Source organism: Bufo gargarizans, chromosome 1 (genome assembly GCF_014858855.1).
Source record: "Bufo gargarizans isolate SCDJY-AF-19 chromosome 1, ASM1485885v1, whole genome shotgun sequence".
Lineage (NCBI taxonomy): Eukaryota > Metazoa > Chordata > Amphibia > Anura > Bufonidae > Bufo > Bufo gargarizans.
In genome coordinates, this window is record NC_058080.1 from 338,349,326 (window position 1) to 338,373,582 (window position 24,257).

At 44.1% G+C, this 24,257-nt stretch overlaps 1 protein-coding gene across 6 annotated transcripts in view; it reads right to left on the reverse strand.

Annotated features, from left to right (window-relative positions):
• HDGFL2 (HDGF like 2) overlaps positions 1-24,257 on the reverse strand; it is a 261,045-nt gene that overhangs the window by 46,007 nt on the left and 190,781 nt on the right. For 2 of the 6 annotated variants that reach the window (XM_044306478.1, XM_044306493.1), the window contains one exon: positions 4,085-4,394. The exons of the other annotated variants lie outside the window; for them this stretch is intronic. In XM_044306478.1, the coding sequence (XP_044162413.1) occupies positions 4,390-4,394 (5 nt within the window). In that variant the 3' untranslated portion in view covers positions 4,085-4,389. Of the gene's footprint in view, positions 1-4,084; positions 4,395-24,257 lie in introns of those variants that run through there. 6 annotated transcript variants of the gene reach the window in all.

Consider the following 24,257-nt stretch of genomic DNA (forward strand, 5'->3'; position numbering starts at 1 on the left):
CTCGCGTCATCTCGCGTCTCGCGAGATGACGCGTATATGCGTGACTGTGCGCCAGCCTGCCACCTCCGGAACGCACATGTGCGTTAGGCGGTCCGGAGGTGGTTAATTACAGGGACCGGGAGGCTGTGCTGGCGGCGGCTCGTCGCCTGAAGGACATTCATTTTGACAACGCCCGGATCTCCTTCTACCCGGACTTTTCTACAGGAGGTACAGAAACAGTGTAGGCAATTCACGGCGGTGAGGGCCAGGCTGCGGGAGAAGGGACTTATCTACGTCATGATGTATCCAGCACGGCTCAGAGTGCAAGATGGAGAGCTGGTGAAATTTTTCTCTACCCCTGAAGAGGCATCTGACTGGCTCGACCGCAGGGGCTGAGTATAGTGAAACTTGTGGGTTGGGGGTCTCAGCCTATGTCTTAAGATGATCGCGTTATAGGGTGGAGCTGAGTGTGCGATGGTTAGGGTGTTCTGCTACCTAGGTTCAGTTCAGTGGTTTACCTAGAGTGGTGGGTTTAGAACGGGTCTCCCCGTCCTATCTACTAGTGAGACGAATGGGGGGTGGGTATTTAGGCTTGGATATGTTGGGGCCATCTGGGCAGGGAGGGGGTATTGCCTGCTGTTCTGGGCATATTGGAAGGTTTTTGCTTTATTTTTGAAGAGTTGGTATGATTGTGTGAATGTATGGTTTGGGTGGTGCGGTTTCCTTTTGAGATATAGTTCTGCCATGCCGCCATGATGCCGGTCTGTCGGTTTGTATCCTGGAATGTCAGAGGCCTCAATGACAAACTTAAACGATCCCTGGTCTTTAATTTCCTACGGAACCACAACCCTGATGTACTGATATTGCAGGAGACACATCTGCAAGGGCGGAAACTTCTGGTGCTGCGGAGGCCCTGGGTGGGAGCGGCCTATCACGCTGTGTATAACTCTAGGGCAAGAGGCGTGTCAATTCTGGTGGCGAAGTCCCTTCCCTTCGTATTCTGTGCAAACTGATACGATGGGGCGTTTTGTGATTCTTCACGCTGCAATCAGAGGCATTGACTACCTTGTGGTAGGTGTTTATGTCTCGCCCCCCCCCCCCCGCCCCCTTCAGAGGGAGATATTGGACGAGGTTATGAAACGAGTAGCGTCAATGCCCCCGGTGCCTCTGATTGTGCTTGGGGACTACAATGCGGCCTAGACTGGATCGGCTTCGCCCTAGTGGTACCCATAATGATGCGTTGAGTTCCTGGGCAGAGGTGTTTGCATTAACGTAGGGCTGGAGGTATGTGCATCCTGGGGTTCGTCAATACTCCTGTTACTCTGCCTCTTATGTGGTGCTCTCCCGGATTGATTTAGTGTTCCTTAGTAGGGACCCATTATCCTCTCTGACGGTAGCTGATTACTTGCCGAGAGGCACTTCTGACCATGCTCCCTTACTGGTAATTCTGAGACAACCCCTTGCACCGGCTGAAAGAATATGGAGGCTCAATAGCAAATGGCTGGAGGTCCTACCCGTGGTTTGGGCTGCGCAGCAAGGTATTGGGAACCCAATGAGGGCTCAACTAACCCGTTAGTGAAGTGGGAGGCCTTTAAAGTTGTACTGCGTGGTACCTTGATTCAGGCGATAGCTTCGCATAGGAAAGAGTTGGGTGCTACTAGGGCCAAGCTGGAAAAGGAGGTGGTAGAGAAAGAACATGCTTATACCGTAGACCCGATGGGATGAGGCACAGAGGAAGCTTAGTTTACACCTAACAGAGTATACCCAGAAGAAGCTATTGTATCAAAGACGCCTAGTGTTTGCAGACGGGGACAAGAACGGGAGTGCCCTAGCTTTCCTGGCCAGGACTGAGGCGCCGCAGACTGTAGTCCCACACATTACCTGCGGAGATGGCTCAAAGGTATATCAGCCGGGAGATATCTGCGAACAGTTCTCTCAATTCTATACTGGCCTGTACAGTTCTAAAACTAGTTCGACCCCGGATGAGATCCATTCATTCCTTCAAGCCATCCCCCTTACACCTTTGGCTAGGGCAGATAGCACGTATTTAGAGGGTTGATGAAGGGGAGATCAAGGCTGCGATCGAGGATATGGCTGCTGGGAAGTCGCATGGTCCGGATTGCTTCCCAGTCGAATGGTACAGATGGTGCCTGGAAAGACAACTGATATCATGTCTAACCTGCAAGTTTGTATATAACCTCCTGAGGTTGATAACGCGGGTTCAAGGATCTTGGTGTCTCCCGATAATGAGCAAGCCTTTGACTCTGTAGAGTGGTACTTTGGGAAACAATGTCCCGCCTTCAATTCCCTCCCTCTTTTATCAAATGGGTCCAACTGCTATATCAGGCGCCTACGGCACGCATTAGGGTGAATGGCTTCACTTCCCGGCCCTTTAGGTTGTATAGGGGCACCAGACAGGGATGTCTCCTATCACCATTGCTGTTTGCACTGATAATGGAACCCCTCACACAGCTAATTAATAATAGCTCTTTGATAGAGGGATGGATGATAGCCAGGGTACAGGAGAAGGTATCGCTGTACGCGGATGACATGTTGGTGTACTTGGCTGATCCTGGCCCTTCCTTAGAAACCCTGCTAGAAGTGGTGAATGGATTTGGTAGGTACTCAGGATTACGGGTGAACTGGGCTAAATCCAGTCTATGTATAGTAGATGTGGAAGAGGGTATAGATATTTCCCCGGTGTCCCCCCTGAGAGTGGTGGACAGCTTCCTCTACTTGGGGATTTATATTCATAGGGACCCTCGGCAATTCTGCCAATTGAACCCGAGGCCCACTATGGAATATCAGATATTGGAAACCAGCGGCTCAACCTATAGACCGGATGGAAATGGGTGCTCACCTCTTGGTCCACCCAGACCGTATAGTAGATAAAAATAGAATAAAAAGTAGAGGGGCACTCCTTAAATGGGAACAGAAAACAGCAGTCAGAATAAAATGTTATCTAAATAGATATTTAATATGAATCACACGCATCACATATACTATTATATAAAAAACCACATCAATTAATTCAATAAAACAAAATAAAATGAACCATGGGGTCCTAATTATAACAAGAGTTCAGGGGTTCATGGGACACTGCCCACAGTAGAAATCAGTCTCAGTAAATCCACATACACCTAGTAGCAGTATGAGAGGTGTGTGGTTAGATTAAATCAATAGGAGCAAAATTGCCACACAATGTCCAGCTTCAGGCCTCCAGAGCAGGGAAATCGATGATGAAATCAAGTCCTGGAGAAAATGGCAGTAAGCGCTTCTTACCGTGAGCCTGCAGTAGTCTCGCTGTGATCGAGAGGAGTGTAAGCCTAGCACAGCTGAACGCGGCGTCCCACGTGGTATAGAGTCAAAGCGTGACGTCTCACGTGACTCACCAGCTGGAGCTATTGTAGCTGTAGTAGCGTCTCTCTTTATGTTTCTGAACACCACCTCAGATGCGAGATTGGTTCTCCGAGTCACCCCGACCGGCGTTGTCACTGCTCGGTCACTTGTAGTATCGGGGAAAAGAAGACTCACTGTCCCAACTTGCCCAAACGCGTTTCAGGGTATACACCCCTTCCTCAGTGGTGGAGACAGTGAGCTTTGGACAACTTTTTATATCCTCCCAGGAAATTCATCACAGGTGATATTGTCCTAATTAGGACCTCAGGAATTCCCACTGATTACAGTCAGTAATAGATACGAGGCATTAGCATCGCCCCTTTTTTTAGATGGGACTCCACCTCATCATCGTCCCAAAATGAAACATACCCGGACACCCTCCCCACCAAGGATTCAAAAGGGAGATCACAAACACGATTACAACCTGAGACATCGTTACCCGGAACATCGGGACAATCAGATAAGGATACCAGGGATGAGACAGAATTACAATCAGGTACGATATCCTTACTCACACAGTCAACAGGAACAGTCATATCACAGAGGTCAACAAACACACAGATACGGAGACAGATACGAAGGGGCAGACACGCAAAAAAGAAGAAATTGAAGATTATGCTAGCGCTAGTGTACTTATAATCTTAATTTTAGTAATGACAGGAGGCGAGTATTTTGCATTAAACTCTCTTTACTTACTCCACATAGCAGTAAAGAAACAGTTAAAACAGTAACCAATCAAAATGCAATAGGAGATAATATATTCTGAGCCGTGAGACTCCTCCTCCTCTTTCGCATGCGAAATCAGAAAAAACTGGATAAACTAAAGTCAATGTCTCTTAAACCACGAACCACCGAACGAACTCCTTGTCCTGTAACTGTAAGGCATGAAGAAAATCCGGAATGAACTGTAACCGGAATCAAAAGACCTTCTGTCCGCATTCAGATCTCCGTGAGACGAAGTCCGATCGACACGAAGAAACTCCCTGAAGTTGGACCGGAAACTTCAAGCATTTATACTGAAAAACAATATGAAATGGGTTAGGAACCGAAACTGAACCTGCATGCAGGCATGACCCACATAAAATGACAGTAAATGACATCACTTAAAAGGATCTTGGCTGCTAAAACGCAAAAGGGAATGAAACCATATACTTACCCACGAGCACTTACCAAGGGTGGGAAAGAGGTGGGAAAATACTCGCCTCCTGTCATTACTAAAATTAAGATTATAAGTACACTAGCGCTAGCATAATCTTCAATTTTACCACATGACAGGAGGCTTCGTATTTTGCATTTTTTAACGCTGATTCACAAGACACATAGCCGCCCCGTGCTTGGACGAAAGTAGAATGTCCTGAGGGTAGACTCCCTCGACCAGTCCGCCGAATGTAGGATGTCTGTCAGAGAAGCGCCTGCCGAGAAGGCCGAGGAAGCAGCCGCCCCACGAACTGAATGTGCCCCAAAACAGGGGTCCACGCCCGCCAGAGACAGAAGCCACCGTATCCACCTGGCGAGTGTAGTAGTTGAGACGGGAACGTGAGGCCGAACGTAGGACACCAAAAGCTGTCCCGAGGCAGAAGTTCGAAGCGCGGAAGTGACCTCAACGTACCGAGTAAGGGTAGAAACGACACAAAGTTGCGGTTCTGAGGCAAAGAAGGGATAAAAGACTGACGTAGAGTTGGACTTGGTACGTCTAGACACCCGAAAGGTAACTCCCTCCGGAGAGACCGAAAAGGCGTCGACGTCGAAAGCCCGTACGTCCGAAACTCGACGAAAGGAAACGAGGCAAAGTAACAAAGTCAACTTGGCCGACAGCTGTCTTAGAGAGAGGGAGGTATTAGTCGGCCAATCTCTCAGAAACTCAAGAACCAAGGCCACATCCCAGAGACGAGAATATCTGGGGCCCGGAGGTCTCTGCAACCTTATACCCCTAAGTAAACGGCAAACAAGTGGATCCCTACCGATTGGGATACCAAGAGAGGGAACGTGCGCTGCCGAAATAGCGGAGCGCACCACGTTGAGAGAACGATAGGAGCGGCCCAAAGAGAACAAATGTGACAGAAAATTCAATATGGCGGTCACAGGTGCTGTAAATGGATCGAAGTCCCGTTCACAGCACCAAGAGGACCAGGAATCCCAAGCTGATAAGTAACATCTTCTAGTTCCAGGAGCCCAGGAGTCCCATATGAGGTCTCTAGCTGCCTGCGATAAATCGCTGGTCTGCCAGGCTCCCCGGAAAGAGCCCAAGCCACCAGAAGGAGACGGCCCTCGAGTACCAGGGAATGCGGATTCCCTTTCGGGTCCGTGAGGAGCATCGGGAAAGACGGTAGAAGCAACGGATCGATGTAGGAGAGCTCCAGAAGGTCCGGGAACCACGGTTGACTCCGCCAAAGCGGAGCGACGAGCAGGAGAGAAATGCGTTGATTCCTCAGGAATTGAATTGTCCGTGCGATCATGCTGAAAGGGGGAAAGGCGTACGCTCCCTTGGCTGGCCACTGTTGGAGAAACGCGCCCACCGCTAAACTCTCCGGATCCGGTAGCCAGCTGAAGTAGGCCGGAGTCTGCCTGTTGTTGCGGGAAGCGAATAGGTCCAGTCGGAAGGGGCCCCTCCTGACCGAGAGTCGTTGAAAGACCTGAGGATCCAATCTCCAGTCGCTGCTGTCCCTCCAGTGACGTGAGAACCAGTCTGCCGTCAGATTCGTCTCCCCCAGACCCTGAACTTAGAGTGTGGTCCACTGGAATCAATAGCCAGGAGGGAGCAACCACACAAGCCAATTTCTTCCTTTTATGTTGAAATTATTAAGATGCAAGAGTCCCCTATCCAGCGATTCTTTGTCAGCGGATATCCCTGAGTTGGAAGACTCATTTGGAGGAATGGCGTCTGGGGTGGAGGAAGTCTGTTATAAGCGCTCGGGATAGTCTCATTCAGATTAAATGGATGAATAGGGTATATTTGACCCCGATGCGTCTTTATCCGATGCGGCAAAATACCGAACCCTAGGTGTGACAGATGTGGGGAGGCCAGGGGCTCCTTTTTTCATATGGTTTGGCTATGCCCGGTAGTGCAAATATACTGGAAGGGGGTGTGCAATTTCATTAATGTTAAGTTGGGGCTTCCGGGGATTTGTGATCCAGTGGTATGTGTATTGGGGCTAGTTTCTGAAGCGACTCCATCCAAGTACAGTAGAGCATTGTTACGTCTGTTAATGTTTTATGGAAGAAAGAACATACTTTTGAACTGGAAACCGCCCAATTACCCTACGGTGGACTAGTGGGTGCACCTTAAAAACAAAGATCTTCAGATGTACAAATTGACATACGAAGCAAGGGGAGTGCCTGATCGATTTGACAAAATCTGGGGCTTGTGGGTGCAAGCGGAGGGCACAGCTTGAGGATTGTTGGTGGTTGGGACTGCACTACCCAAGTGTGTGTATGAGAGTGTGAATGTGGTGTGAGTGAGTTCTGGATTTAACTTTGTGATGACAGTGATGCTCTGTATTAAAGCCGCGCTCTTACTGTCACGAAATATGATAATGATATATGATAATTATGGATTTGACTGGACTTGCTTATGCGAGATGCAAGTGACTGTGCTATGAGGAATTGTTCTTCCCTCTGGAATTGTTGTATTAACTGCAAAAGTGTTAAATAAACGTTATATAAAAAAAAAAAGAGGCCACGGTGTGCAGTAGTAAAGAAGCTAGTTGGGATGTGGATGGGGAGGGTCTGGAACAAGTATAGGCGCGGAAGAACATTCATCTTAAATATGGCACACCTGCCAAACCAAGTATATAGGACTTTGGACCATCTCTTAAGGTCTTCTCTAATCCGATTTAGGAGGGGGGTATAGTTCCTGGAGAACAGTGCTCTTAGATCCTTGGGAATCATCGTGCCCAAGTATTTAATGGTGTGAGAGACGTGTATCTGGTTTGAAACATTATTCTGTAGTACACATTTTTGTCCACAACATGGCCGCAAGCCGTATGTTTGAGCCATGTGTGCATTCTTTTGTTTAAGGTAAATAAGGAAGGGGGAAGAGGGGATTACATTACAGTTTTCAAATATACCTATGAACACAGTTGAAGATGCTGAAATCACTCCCATCAGGTTAAGGAGCCAATAGTCCCTTTTGTAATGTCATGTCTGCTATTTAAGTCAATGTAATTATGCGATTAAAGGGGCGCGTCTCTTCTACCATGACGAAGAGAGAAGATGCTTTCATGAAACCACCTAGTGCAGGGCTGGCCAACCTGTGGCTCTCCAGCTGTTGTAAAACTACAACTCCCACCATGCTTTGCTGTAGGCGGATACCTGTAGGCAGTCTGGGCATTCTGGGACTTGTAGTTTTGCAACAGCTGGAGAGCCTCAGGTTGGCCATCCCTGACCTAGTGTGTCTGGTCTCATTATAAAGCAGTATGGTATACACATACTAATACTTCTCAGTGATTTGGCACCACACAAAGAAGGAAAGCGCATGAATTGCGCTGACAATGGCACCTGTCGTCCATCGGAAAGGTAAGGAACCCACCAGATCAGCTTCAAGGGAAATCGGAATGGAGATATTAAGCGCTTCAGATTTCTGCAAGTTAATTTTCAGATTGGATAAGTTGTGAAACTCTTTGAATTCCACAATTAGGTTGGGGAAGGTGATCCGGGGTTTGGTAATCATAAACATCAGGTCATAAGCATAAGCTGCGATCTTAAATTCCTGACCTCTCACTACCAAACCCGAGATGTCAGAACCCTTCTGAGGACTATCAGGAAAAACCTTAACGCGAGGATGAAAATTAAGGGTCAGCTTTAGGCTAGGGCTACACGATGACAATTAATGGCATGACACAAAGGGCACCACTACACTACTACATGCATTTATCTTGGATGGATTTTTTGCGACTGTCGCAGCGCGACACCATAGCCTATCATTATAAAAATTGTTATGAGAAAACGTTGTGCGACACGTCATGTAGTCCTACCCTTAAATGGGCAGGGTGCTGTGGAGGTCACTGTTAAGGGGGCAGGGGACACTATTAAAGAGGTAGCTGCTGTGGAGGTCATAAAGTGGGGAGGGTGAGAACAGCATGAGAAGTCCACAGAGTGACCCTATGACATAGTGATGAGGCGGAAGCAGCATGAGACGACCACAGAGTGGCCCAATGACCGGGTCTGGAGGTGGCGGCAGCACGAGGAGGCCACAGAGTGGCAAGGTGGCATAGTGTTGAGGTAGCAGCAGCATCAGGAGACCACAGAGTGACCCAGTGACAGACTGTGGAGGTGGGTGGCAATAACACTACCCGCTGATGATGGTGGGTGTAAAAAGGAGCACTTGGCATCAGATGTGTGGCAGCATCAGAATAGTAGCAGAGGCAGGTAGCCAGAAGAAACCGTTCTCTTGATCTAGTTTGATGCATCAGGCATTGGTGGGTGGAAATCCTGGCTGATCCTCGGCTGATTCATCTCAACAAAGAGGTCAGTCTTTCCACATTTAGGGTGGACATGTGAGTTCTCCTTGGGATAACTATGGCCCGCGCCGCACTAAACACCCACTCTGATGCACCACTACTGGCTGGGCAAGACAGCTTTTCCAGGGCAAACTCAGGTAGTTGCGGCCACAAATCCAGTTTGGCTGTCCAGTAATCCAGCGGATCTTCAATGACGGCTGGCAGGGTGCACTGCAGGTATGCCACCACCTGCTGGTTTAGGTTCTGCTCTATGTCTAGCTGCTGTTGAGTAGTTTCTTCAGTAGGCGGGTAAAGAAAGCTGCTCATCAGCTACTCTAGACTCAGCCTGCTGCTGATAGAGCTGGTACTGCTGGTCCTGCCACCCCACCAACCAGGGCAGTGGAACCCGAGCGCAGAGGGCTCCCCCGGTCAGACCTGCGAGAGGATGGACGATGGCGCAGATAGGCAGCGTCCAACTCACTACATATGTTGTCTCTATAGTAGTTCAGATTGTCTTTCCTCTCAGCAGGTGTAAAAAAGGCCCCCATTTTGGACCAGTAGAGAGGGTCCAACAAGGTGAAGAGCCGGTAGTCAATCCTCTGCCGAATTGTGACAATTTAGCTGTCACTACGCAAGCAAGTGAGCATGCAGCGGGCCATTTGCGCAAGTGACTTGGAGGGACCCCCTGCCTCCATCTCCACTGCATACTGCTACGGTATGTCTGGGTCCTCTGTCTCTTCTTCCTCATCATCCTGTAGCTCCTCCAGCTGCACGTGCTCCTCCTCTACTGTCACCTGTGTAGAAAAACCACCCATTTCGCTACACATTGCTTGTGCTCCAATGTCCTCCTCCTCCAGTTCAGCCCCCACAGGGCTCATGTGGCCGAGAGATGTAGGCGCCACTTCTCCAGTCCCCTGACCAGCCAGATTTACCATCATATGTTCCAGGACATGAAGCAGTGGAATGACGTTCATCCTGTAGTCCTGGTAAATGACAAATAACGTGGCCTCCTCAAAGGGCCTGAGCAAACGGCAGGTGTCACTCGTGAGCTGCCACTGGCTGACATCGAAGTTACACAGGGGAGTACTCTTGTCCGCTTGGATCATCAAGAAATAGTTGATGGCCTTTCTCTGTTTGTATAGTCGGTCCAACATATGGAGGGTGGAAACGTCGCATATCAGCCTATTTGGGGGATTCCGTTCTGCCACTGAAGCTCAAGGAGGGTGTGCTTTACGGTGTACAAGTGGCTGAAGTGCATACAAAGTTTCCTGGCTATTTTTAGGATGTCTTCCAGATGGATGGAAGACTTCAGGAACCGCTTGACAAACAGATTTAACACATGTGCCATGCAGGGCGCATGGCTCAGCCCTCCTTGACTCAGCGCCGACACCGTGTTCTTCCCGTTGTCGGTCACCATGGTTCCAATTTTGAATTGTCGCGGAGAAAGTCAGGTTTAGATTTTTTGCTGCAGGACATGGACAACTTCATCCCCTGTGTCAGGCAAACCAGGTGCAGAACAGTGTGAGAGTGATGAGGGGTCGCACATGGCTTGCATACACTACATGCCTCCAACCTAATTCTTGGATCTCTACATGAAAAAATTGTATTTGCTGTAAATCGCGAGACGGACATACAGGGAGTGCAGAATTATTAGGCAAGTTGTATTTTTGAGGATTCATTTTATTATTGAACAACAACCATGTTCTCAATGAACCCCAAAAACTCATTAATATCAAAGCTGAATATTTTTGGAAGTAGTTTTTAGTTTTAGCTATTTTAGGGGGATATCTGTGTGTGCAGGTGACTATTACTGTGCATAATTATTAGGCAACTTAACAAAAAACTAATATATACCCATTTCAATTATTTATTTTTACCAGTGAAACCAATATAACATCTCAACATTCACAAATATACATTTCTGACATTCAAAAACAAAACAAAAACAAATCAGTGACCAATATAGCCACCTTTCTTTGCAAGGACACTCAAAAGCCTGCCATCCATGGATTCTGTCAGTGTTTTGATCTGTTCACCATCAACATTGCGTGCAGCAGCAACCACAGCCTCCCAGACACTGTTCCGAGAGGTGTACTGTTTTCCCTCCTTGTAAATCTCACATTTGATGATGGACCACAGGTTCTCAATGGGGTTCAGATCAGGTGAACAAGGAAGCCATGTCATTAGATTTTCTTCTTTTATACCCTTTCTTGCCAGCCACGCTGTGGAGTACTTGGACGCGTGTGATGGAGCATTGTCCTGCATGAAAATCATGTTTTTCTTGAAGGATGCAGACTTCTTCCTGTACCACTGCTTGAAGAAGGTGTCTTCCAGAAACTGGCAGTAGGACTGGGAGTTGAGCTTGACTCCATCCTCAACCCGAAAAGGCCCCACAAGCTCATCTTTGATGATACCAGTACTCCACCTCCACCTTGCTGGCGTCTGAGTCGTACTGGAGCTGTCTGCCCTTTACCAATCCAGCCACGGGCCCATCAAGACTCACTCTCATTTCATCAGTCCATAAAACCTTAGAAAAATCAGTCTTGAGATATTTCTTGGCCCAGTCTTGACGTTTCAGCTTGTGTGTCTTGTCCAGTGGTGGTCGTCTTTCAGCCTTTCTTACCTTGGCCATGTCTCTGAGTATTGCACACCTTGTGCTTTTGGGCACTCCAGTGATGTTGCAGCTTTGAAATATGGCCAAACTGGTGGCAAGTGGCATCTTGGCAGCTGCACGCTTGACTTTTCTTAGTTCATGGGCAGTTATTTTGCGCCTTGGTTTTTCCACACGCTTCTTGCGACCCTGTTGACTATTTTGAATGAAACGCTTGATTGTTCGATGATCACGCTTCAGAAGCTTTGCAATTTTAAGAGTGCTGCATCCCTCTGCAAGATATCTCACTATTTTTGACTTTTCTGAGCCTGTCAAGTCCTTCTTTTGACCCATTTTGCCAAAGGAAAGGAAGTTGCCTAATAATTATGCACACCTGATATAGGGTGTTGATGTCATTAGACAACACCCCTTCTCATTACAGAGATGCACATCACCTAATATGCTTAATTGGTAGTAGGCTTTCGAGCCTATACAGCTTGGAGTAAGACAACATGCATAAAGAGGATGATGTGGTCAAAATACTCATTTGCCTAATAATTCTGCACTCCCTGTAGTTAGAGAGATTGACTTCACAAGAGATACAGAGCAGGGGAGTTCAGCCACCTATTTGCTTCCAGCTGTTTACTGCGCCTGAATTAAAATTGGGCCAACTAGCTTCAGCTTCCTCTGATGTGTATGCCTATGGAGTCCTTTTGTTATGGCTTTGCACAGGGAGCAAGAATGTTATGCACAATTGTGATGGAACTCCTGATCTTAAGAAACTGGACTTGGACGCCAAAGCAGAGGCTCTCTTGTCATGTCTTGTGTGCTGTGGAGATCGAATGCAGACGGAGCAGATAAAAAAATAATATTTTCAACTTACTGAAGCTGCATGATTTAATTGTGAATAGATGGTAAAGGCAAAGTCTGCTGGTGTGTTGTCATCAACGTCTTTATTAATGTTAACTGAAGGACCCACGACGACGTAATTCGGTCCAAACAGCAAAAGGTGGTCTACAATCGCCCATCAATTTTCCAGAAGAAAAAAAACATGTTTTAAATAAAAAAATTTCACCAATGAAAAGGATAATGGAATTCAGTTCATACAGAAGAGTCTACAATCACCCATCATTCCCCCCCCCCCCCAAAAAAAAGCCTGTGTCACATTAAAAAAAAATTCACTACTACTTAATTCATTTCATACTGCAAAAAAGGGCTTTACCACATATAACTGCACCGCTGAACGGCAAATAGGCCCTTATTTTTCCCCCCCTTTTACACTACACAAAAGGCGTTTCAACAGATAAACGCAGAACAGCGAATATATTTTTATTTTGCCACTAATACATGGCAAAAAGGGCTTTAGAATATATAACTGCACCGCACAAGGGCAAAATATATTTTTCTTTTGCCACTAATACACGGCAAAAGGGGCTTTACAAAACATAACTGCACCGTGCAAGGGCAAATAAGACGTACTGTAGAAATATTTCCTTGTAATCAACCCTGTTAATGGCTGTATCAAACAGCACTTGCACCCCAATAATAAGAATGCTGGAATGACAGAGCTGTATAATGACAATTTGGATCATCAGTCAGTGCAGCAAGGAGTTCCTATTATCCAGTCTGTAACCTCCCTTACTGAACCCTGTTCTATATAAATGCTGTGGAATGATTTCTCCCTATCCTTTTGCATGCAGGACTTTTGTCCAGGGTGGATTTGATTTAAATCAAACTGATTTAAATCACTAGTCAGTAAGGCTTGATTTAAATCATAGTTTTCTACATTTTCTTGCTGGTATAACTTATAATATGCATGTAGATGAAGATTTTTAAAACAACAACTTTTCATATTAGTTTGATTAGGTTGATTCTGTATTCATAGGTTTGTAGAAGTTAGGAATAAGGCATTTTTCTCAACTCTGTTCATGTTATAGCATTTTTGCTGTGAAGAGGCATGTGATCTCTGGCGAGTCAAATGTGTGATAATATCTTGTAGGCAGAGAAACTGCCCAATAATCTTAGGCCACTTTCACACTGGCGTTTCTGGGTCTGCTTGTGAGATCCGTTTCAGGGCTCTCACAAGCGGCCCAAAATGGCTCAGTTTAGCCCCAATGCATTCTGAATGGATAAGGATCCGTTCAGAATGCATCAGTTTGCCTCCGTTCCGCTCTGGAGGCAGACACCAGACGGATCTGCACCTAACACAGGTGTGAAAGTAGCCTTACAAAAACCTCTGGAAGAGCATGACATTGTGAATGGATTAATGGAATTTATTTACCCAAAAAATTAAAAACGTATACAGCCTTATTCTACATAATTAAAAAACTAATCTTTATTTCATGATGGAATAACCTTTGGATGGTAATATATTTTCCTCAAAAAGCATTTTATATAAAAAAAAAAATATGATGTAAATAAATAAAATCCGAAATAAAAAATCTTCCTCTGAGCGGAAACCTAACGCACCCCATTATAGTCTATGGGGCACGTAAACTTCAGAGCAGAGTGGAAAGGCTAAATGCTGATGTGAACTCAGCCTTAAGTAACTGGCTCAGTGATACAAAACAAAGGGTGGTTATTAATTGTACATACTCAGATTGGGTCACCATCACTAGTGGGGTACATCAGGGGGTCAGTGTTGGTCCCTATTCTCTTCAATATATTTATTAATGATCTTTTACAAGGCTTGTACAGTAAAATATTAATGTTTGCAGATGACACTAAACTGTGTAAAGTAATTAACAACATGGAAGAGGACAGTATACTGCTACAAATGGATCTGGATGGATTGGAGGCTTGAGGAGAAAAGTGGCAGATGAGGTTTAACACTGACAAATGTAAGGTTATGCACATGGGACGGAATAATGCATACAAAAAAAAAGAAACTGGGTAACACTGACATGGAAAAGGACTTCGGAATTTTAGTGAACAGCAAACTAAGCTGTAGAAACCAGTGTCAGGCAGCTGCTGCCAAGGCTAATAAGATAATCGGTTGCATCAAAAGGGGCATAGATCTAATAACTATGTATAAATAGATGATGGGAAAGATCTCTGCTCTGACCCTGATATATTTATTCCCAGTACTGTGACTATGACGAGGGGACATCCTCTGCGTCTAGAGAAAAGAAGGTTTCTACACAAAACATAGTCTTACTGCTCTTACAGTAAAGAATCGTCTTCTATGGAACTTGCTGTCTGAGATTGTGGTAATGGTTAATGGTGAGTTCAATAGGGGTCTGGATGTATTATTGGAGTATAATATTACAGGTTATATTACTAGAGATTGGGTGTAGATCAGAGTTATTCAGATTACCTGATTGGATTTGGGAAGGATTTTTTCCCCCTAATTTGAGGAAATTTGGCTTTTACCTCAGTTTTTTTTTTGCCTTCCCTTGGATCAACTTACAGGCCAACAGGCTGAACTGGATGGACAGATGTCTTTTTTAAGCCTTATAAACCATGTTAATTACTGCAGCCTTATGTTAAGATATTGCCAAGTTACATCAAGGATACCATACTTTCATTTGGTAGAAAGACTAAAATGGCAACAACAATGGTTCCTTGTATCACTGGATGCAAGTTCTCTTAATACTTGCACTCAACATGAATTGGGTCTACAAGGTGTAAAACATTTTTTTTTGCCAAAGATGAAGGTCTTGAGGCAGGTCAAATACAGTCCATTCTAGATTGTATTCAATAATATCCTCAAACAATTATTTTATGTTTGATTACCTCCAAACGAATGGGACTGCAATTCAATTTAGATGCCCGTTTATGTTTCTTTATTTTTTGGTACTTTCCAAGAAGTCTTTTTGTGTACTCAAGATACTCCTCTTGTAGGCGTTCCTTATGGTATCCTTTATCTACAAACCTTTTCTGTATGACCTTGGCCTGTTGTCTAAAGTCCTCGTCACGAGTACAGTTACGTCTGACCCGTTTGTACTGGCTGTAAGGGATATTCTGAAGCCACTTTTTGTGATGGAATAATTTATATAATGTATGTAACTATTGGTATTAACTGGTTTAACCTCTTTCCGTCCGCCCATAAGATATAAACGTCCTATGGGTGGATCTCTATTTCTGAATGGACGTTTCTGAACGTCTGTTCAGAAACTGCAGCTGCACGCTAATCATGCAGCTGCTGATCGGGCTGCCCGCTGTCAGTGACAGCAGGGCACCCCAGAGAGAAGGCAGGGACAGTGCCCAGGTGTCCCTGCCTTCTGGATCGCTGTGTATGCAGAGCAGGAAGCGCTATGAGCTTCCTGTTCCGGCCCGGCAGTCATGTGACCGCGGGGACCGGAGAGTGCAGGAGCTGTGTGAGGTCTTTCGCAGACCTCGATCAGCCCTGCTCTGAGGCTGTACAGCCTCTCTGGGGGGTGCATTTCTCCTGTAACTGGGGCTACTATGTCAGCCCCAGTTACAGGAGAAAGCAACAGTGGGAAAAAAAAAAAAAAAAAAAAAGGTGAAGTAAATCTCTCCCAGAGGTCTTGTACAAAAACGTGTATGTCCCACAAAATGGTACCAATAAAACAGTCACCTCATCCCGCAAAAAATGAGCCCCTACATAAGAAAATCTCTCAAAAAATAAAAAAACTATAGCTCTCAGAACATGGACACATTAAAACATAATTTTTTTGTTTCAAAAATGCTATTATTGTGTAAAACTTTAATAAATGAGAAAAAGTATACATATTAGGTATCGCCACGTCAGTAACAATCTGCTCTATAAAAATGTCACTTGGCTGAACCCCTCAGGTGAACGCTGTAAAAATAAATAAATAGAAACTGTGCTAAAACAACCAATTTTTTGGTCACCTTGCCCCATAAAGTGTTATATCATATGTACCCAAAAATAGTAGCAATTAAACTGGCACCTTATCCCCTAGTTTCCAAAATGGGGTCACTTCTTGGGAGTTTTTACTGTAAGGGTGCATCAGGGGGCTTCAAATGGGACATGGCATCTAAAAACCATGTGGCGTTCCTTTTCTTCTGTGCCCTGCCGTGTGCCCATACAGCAGTTTATGACCACATGTGTGGTGTTTCTGTAAACCGCAGAATCTGGGTAATAAATATTGAGTTTTGTTTGGCTGTTAACCATCGATGTGTTAAAGAAAAAATTTGATTAAAATGGAAAATCTGCCAAAAAAGTGAAATTTAAAAATCTGATCTCTATTTTCCTTTAATTCTTGTGGAACGCCTAAAGGGTTAACAAAGTTTGTAAAATCGGTTTTGAATACCTTGATGGGTGTAGTTTCTACAATGGGGTCATTTATGGGGGTATCCACTATGTAGGCCCCACAAAGTGACTTCAGACCTGAACTGGTCCTTTAAAAAGTGGGTTTTGGCAATTTTCTTAAAAATTTGAAGAATTGCTTCTAAACTTCTAAGCCTTCTAACGTCCTAAAAAAATAAAATGACATTTCCAAAATGATGCCAACATAAAGTAAAGTAGACATATGGGGAATGTTAAGTAATAAATATTTTATGAGGTATCACTTTCAGAGAAATTGCAAATTTTTCAAATTTTTGGGTAAATTTGGGATTTTTTCATAAATAAAGGTGAAATATTTTGACTCAAATTTATGACTATCATGAAGTACAATGTGTCACGAGAAAACAATCTCTGAATGACTTGGATAAATAAAGGCGTTCCAAAGTTATTACCACATAAATTGAGATACGTCAGTTTTGCAAAATTAGGCCTGGTCAGGAAGGGGGCAAATGGCCCAGATGGGAAGTGGTTAAAGTATGTTTTTGTTGTGAGGAGATTGTTCTTACTAGTGATTGAGATGTCCAGAAATTCTATCCCAGTTTTATTATAGTTTGGAGTGAAAGAGATTCACTAATCTGTATTATTTAGTTCATTGCAGAATTCAAGTGCTGATCTCGTCTCCGTCCTAGATAATAACGATTTTGTCTATATATCTTTTGTAATAAATAATCTGTGTTTTTTTGGAAGGAGTGTGTTGGTAATGTATTTACTTTCAAATTGCCCCATGAATAGGTTGGCGAAGGCCAGTGCTGCTTTCGTACCCATGGCGGTCCCTCTGCATTGATTGTATGTGGCATTGTTGTATATGAAAAAAATATTTTCCAGGATAAAACAAACTTTCTAAGAGAAATTGAACTTGTAGTGGTTTCAGTGTAGTGTCGTTCAACAGGATGGTCTTTACACATTGTATCCCTAGGTCATGTTGTATATTAGAGTATAGGGCTGTTACATCCATGGTGAGTAGAGCATATGTATCCTTTCATGTGATGTCACTAAGCTCACAAATAAATTGGCTGGAGTCATGGAGGTAGCTCTGTAAATTACGGACATATGGTTGTAAGAAGTGATCTAGGTAATGTGACACGTTACTTGTTGCATAGTTTGTATTTGATACGATGGGCCTCCCTGCTGGGCTCTCAGTGTTTTTATGTATTTTTGGGAGGTGGTAGAAATAAGGATTGCAGGGGGATTTTGGTAATAAATTTGTTTCTTTTTTGTTTATGTATTGTTTTTCATATGCATTTTTTATGAAGTTAGCCTTTTATTCATATCCGAAAACGTGTTTTCCGAAACCTTACAGGGTAGTACATTGTGTCATTGAGAATGTCCAGAGCCTCCATTTTATAATCTATAAAATTTTGTACAACTATCCCTCCTCCTTTGTCTGCTGGGTGCATTATCAGATCTTTGTTGTTATCGAGTCTTTTCAGGGAGTTTTTTTCCTTGGTGGGTTAAATTTTCTTTATAGTAAGGGGTTGTAGGTTTTGGTTTAGATGTAATCTTTTTTTAAATCTGCAGAAACAAGGTCAAAGAATGTTATTAGGAGATGGCCCTGGCTTTGGAGGGGAAAAAAAGGAGGGGGAGAGACATCCTGATGTTTGTATATAGGTATTTCATTTTTGTAGGCGTTTTTGGTATTTTAGTATTCGAAGTGCCTTTTGATAGTAAGATTTTTTTTCTAAATTTATGCATGTCTAGATATAATTCAAATGGATTGATAATGTAATGTATGGGCAGAAGGAAAGCCCTTTCTGTAATAGTTTGTTTTCGGATTTTGTTAGGTTGTGGGATCTTTTTTTTTTTCCTCTCTCCGGTGGGAGGTGGTCCTTCTTGTTGTCTAAATCGGTTTCCTTTTTTTCCTGCCCTCTTCTGCACCCTCGTGTTCTAGTTTTCTTTTTCCCCGGGGTGGGCATTGTCCCTTTCTTTCCCTCGGGACACCCAGGGTCGTTTTTGTTTTCATTTCATTATCTTGGTCAGTACAATTACAGTGAAACCTGAAACCCAAGTTTATTTAGTTTTTTCTTGCGCTTTAATACTTGAAAAAAAAACTAAATAAAAAAAACAAAAAAAAATTATTGTTTTATTGCCATAATGTTTTTTTTAAGGGTTATCCCATGAATAATGTAAAAAATAGTACATGACATGACATGACAATACCTTTCTAACAAAGCTAGAACCAGCCTGGTATAGCATATAGCACATGGGTTCAAAGATATCCCCATACATTGTTCTGCTAGATTTATATCAAGCTGACAGCTCGAGGGTAGTGTCTTTTCTGCTGCAGATCAAGGGGTGTGTCCATTCCACTGGAGCTCTCTCCTTATCACAGATCAGGAAGCAGTTGAAAGATGAAATTGAGCACGTGTGGCCTTCTTAATAAGTCGGTCAAATAAATAAGAAATTAAGTGGCGCTATACAGATACATTTTATTGTAGTTGTGCAACTCAGTAGCTATACTTTTTATTACATGCAATTAAAAAAGTATTCAGATCCAGGTGTTGGTTTGAAAACTGTACAATATTTTTTTGTGGGACAACCCATTTAACAACTTTTATAGTTCTCCTAGGGAACTTGAATGCTTAGGGCTCTTTCAAGCGAGAGTGTCCCTTGAGGAAATCACGCTTCGTGTGAGAGAGATTGTGCGATCTAAACTACAGAAGAGCACAGCATTATCATGAATGATAATGCTGTGTGCCTCTGTGTGACCTTTCTGTAACAGAATCATACTAACAAAGCTTTCAGTGTGATCCCAGACTGCACAATCTCTCTCTCACACGCAGCGTGATTTCCCCAAGGGACACACATGTGAAAGTGCCCTTAATCAGATTGCTTCTCTTAGCATTGGAGTCTGAGACTTACACTATGTTCCTATGGAGCCCTGCCACAGGCAGGATCTCCAAGTCGATCTACGTGCGGCAGCCTCAGATGCACACACCATCCAGCTCCCCTAATCCCTGCTAGATATTCCCCCCCCCCCCCCATCTTCCTTGAGCAATCACTTTATATAACCGTAAACGACATAGTCAGGCCGACAAGGTACGATTTATTACTCCCTATAACCCACAGTGGAAATTAATTCGGAACACACTAGCAAAACATTGGGAGATTTTACAACTAGATTCTACCCTGGAAAAATACTACCTACTCGTCCGTCCATTACGTACTGACGCACAAAAATTGAGGATTTTGACTGTTATCGGCATCTATTTTGCAGATATTCTGATAACATATTGGGAACACAGATCGCGCTGCTGTCAGCGCTCTCCGTGTTCCCTCAGCAGCACAGGGGAGAAGGAAGCAGTGTCTCCCTCCCCCCGTGCTGCCACCAATGCGAGGACAGGGGACAAGAGAAGGGGAGGGGCTGTGGCGACTGCACCACCAATGAAGATAACTGTCTCATTGATTCATATACAGGAGGTGGGAGCTGGCTGCAGAATCACATAGCCGGCTCCTGACCTCTATGACAAGCGGCTGCGATCTGCGGTAGTTAACCCCTTAAGTGCCGCAGATCGCAGCTACCGCTCATGGAGGACGGGGGCCGGCTATGCGATTCTATTCTGCAGCCAGCTCCCGCCTCCTGTATAAAAATAAATGAGAGCTTTATCTTCATTGATTGCGTAGTGCGCCCCCCACCCCAGTATTAACAACATTGGTGGCACAGTGCGCCCCCCAGTATTAATCATTGATTCTGCAGTGCACCCCCCCACCCCCAAGTATTAATCATTGGTGGCAGCGGCCACAGGGTCCCCTCTCACCATCTCCTCCGATCGGAGCCACAGCAGTGTAATGCTGGGGCTCCGATCGGTTACCATGGCAGCCAGGACGCTATTGAAGCCCTGACTGCCATGGTAAGCTCCATGCTGCAGTATAAATGAAAAAGAAAGAATTTTTTTTTTTTAAAACTACACGTTAACAATAAACATTCATTTTCAGCAGGAATTTTTTATTTTTTTCACATAATATCAGTATAAATTATCAGTATCGGCCCTAAAAAAAAAAAAGTCAATATCTGTCGATCCCTATTCCCCATGAAGGAAATGTGTGGCTTGCTCCAATATTGATAGGGTCTCCACTTTTGGTAACCTATTTACGAACATTAAACAATATACCATCACACATACCCTTACATGTAATAGACCAGGTGTGATATACCTGGGGATGTGCCCGTGCCAACGTATTTATGTGGGGCTAACCTCTAGAGAACAATGCAATCTATATGCACCGAATGTAAAAACAGTTCACTGGCTCATTGAAACTTTGGATAAAGTATCCGCGTTTGCCTCTAGCGGGCTAATTATTGGAGGTGACTTTAATCTGACCCTGAATCCGTTATTGGACTCCTCATCCAAGAAAACAGCTATATCCTTTAGGGCACTGAAGTCCTTACAGACTCGCTTACGGGATATCCATGTAGTGGATGTTTGGAGGTCGATCCATGGGGACAAAAGGGATTACACCTTCTATTCAAATCCGCATAAAATCGTACCAAAGGTTGGACTATATTATGATCCAGGATTCCAATCTGTCATTAGTGCAGTCGGCTGATATAGATTGCATATCGATTTCTGACCATGCAATGGTACACTGTGCTTTGCAGGTCCCTAGCACAAGAGGGAAAGAATGGTCATGGAGATTGAACCATACGTTACTGGACACCCAATCTGAGGTAAATACTATCACTAAGAAACTGCAGGAGTATTTTGATCTAGATGTAAACACCGCAACCACACCTGCTATTACGTGGGAAGCACATAAGGCGGTTATACGGGGCGAATTTATAGCCTTAGGGGCATATTTAAAAAGAAAAAGGACAAAGCAGTTGACTGAGCTATTGCTCCGTATCTCTCAAGTTGAGAGAACTCACAAACGATCTCTGGCAATTAAGGAATATGAGACACTTATAAGGCTTAGACAGGAACTTAAGGCACTGTTAAATGTTAAAGCGGCTAAAGCCTATTTAAGGGTGAAGCATAAACACTACATACATGGGAATAGGGGCAGCAAAGTCTTGTCCGCCATGATTAAAAAGCGAACGGAGCAGACCTTTATTAAGCAAATGGTGACTCAAACAGGGAAGACCACAGTAGACCCCGGAGAAATTTCCAATGTATTCACTAAATACTACCATGAACTGTATAATTTGGCAAAGAGGGAGACCATTGAGTAACAGCTGGTTAGGCAGGAGAGGATTCTACAGGATTTGGAATTGCCGTCGCTGTCTGCAGAGGAAAGTGAAAATCTAATTGCCCCAATAACGCTCCAAGAGGTAGAGAAAGTCCTAAAATCAATACCAAAAGGGAAAAGCCCAGGACCGGACGGATTGACGGTAGCGTACTATAAAAAGTTCTTTCCAGTATTAGGCCCTCATATTGTCTCTCTCTAACTCACTGTTAAATGGAACCCCATTACCTAAGCAGGCGCTAGAAGCCCATATTACAGTTTTACCAAAGCCAGGGAAAGATCCTAACCTGCCTTCTAGCTACAGGCCAATTTCATTGCTTAACGGTGATGTTAAGCTATGGGCAAAGGTTCTGGCCTACAGAATATCCCCTCTTCTCAAGAAACTGGTCTCACCCGAGCAGTCGGGCATTGTGGGTGGAAGGGAGTGCAGGGATAGCACCTTCTGGGTTATAATGGCACAACAATATGCTTTATCACATGGACATAGTATCACGCTGTTAAGTACTGACGCTGAAAAAGCGTTTGACAGAGTGGACTGGCAGTTTATGGCGGCCTCCCTTCACAGGTTTGGTTTCCCTCCCCAATTTGTAACTGCTGTGCTATCCCTGTACTGCTCCCCTACGGCGAAAATCCGCGTAAATGGTTGTCTATCCTGCACATTTTGATATAAGGAATGGGACACGGCAGGGCTGCCCATTATCGCCAACTTTGTTCATCCTTTGTTTAGAAACCTTCCTGCAAGCGATAAGACAGGATAATGAGATACAGGGACTTATGGTGGGCACCAGATGCATAAAGTTGCGGCGTTCGCCGACGATATGCTCCTGTTGTTATCAAATCCTAGAACTGCGTTCCCTGCATTGTTAAAGCAATTAGAAAACTTTGGGAATATGTCAAATTTTAAAATAAATCTGGCAAAATGTGTTGCATTAGGGGTTAATACTCCGCAGTCGACTATAACTTACCTTAAAGCACATTACCCCTTTCAGTGGAGAGCATAGATTACCTTGGAGTTCAAATAACGAAGCACCCGGATCAACTCTTCTCCCAGAATTACCCCAAATTACTGGAGAGCATTAAGCTGCAGCTAAAAGAACTTAAAATACCTTTCCTGACTTGGTTAGGGAGAAAAAATGTTATTAAAACTTATATTTTGCCTAAATTACTATATTTAATGCAGACTTTACCAATTGCTCTGCCCTGTCAATTCCTAGGCCAAATAAGAAAAACCTTTGCCTCGTTCGTGTGGAATCAGGCTAAGCCCAGGATTGCATACAAGCAATTGATACTTCCCAAATATAAAGGTCGGTTTGGATTGCCTGATGGGAATAGTTATTACAGAGAAATTCAAATGAGGTTACATTCTGAGATTATAAATCTAAAAGTGGAAAAGATGGGTTGTCAAATAGCGAGGAAGCTGTTGGGACCTAGAGGAATAGCAAATTTGTGGGCCGTTGGACAAAAGCACCATAAGGGTTATAAGGTTCCTACAATACTTAAAGGGGTAGCCGACTCCTGGCATAAATTGTCTGAATTTTTGCATCCCACTGGTGATATCTCCCCCTTGACGCCCGTCAAATTTCTACCTTATCTGATTAAGGCGGATTTTAGAGATGATATGGGAATGTGGGCTGTATTGGGGGATTTAACAATAGGAGAACTGTTAGTAAAGCGTGAAATCCCGGATTTGCCATCTATGAAGGCCACCTTTCAGAGAGTACCGTGGACCTTGTCACAATACTCGCAGTTTCACAACATTTGGCAACAATATTTAAGCACTACACCCAGTAATTATGTCCCTTCGTGGTATGATGGGATATGGTCACAGGCAGTTGACATGAAAGGGGCAATTTCCCGGATTTATAATAAAATTATGGAGATAGATTCAGAGGTTAGACCTAGATTTATTGATCGATGGGCTTCCGAGAGGAACACCACGATCAGTGATGTTACTTTAGTAACAATACTAAAACACTCGCACGGCTATTCACGCTGTATAAAAATACAAGAGAATGCTTTTAAAGTTATCACTATGTGGTATAAAACTCCTGATAAGTTACATATGATCTCGCCCGCATATTCGGCTGACTGTTGGAGATGTGGGGAAGCCAGAGGGACCATGTTCCATATCTGGTGGGCATGTCCAAAAATCAAAAAGTTCTGGGATATGGTGTCCGGAAAGGTGCAAAGTATATGCAAGATTAAATCTCCTATCACCCCCTTAGTAGCACTACTAAATCTGCCAGACAGCAACTATAAACTGTCAGCACATTCCTTGGTGGCACAACTGATAGCAGCCGCAAAATTATTAATACCAAAATATTGGTTGTCTAAGGAAGTGCCGACTTTAAGAGAATGGATGTATAAGGTTCAGGAGATTTGTCAGCTGGAAGAA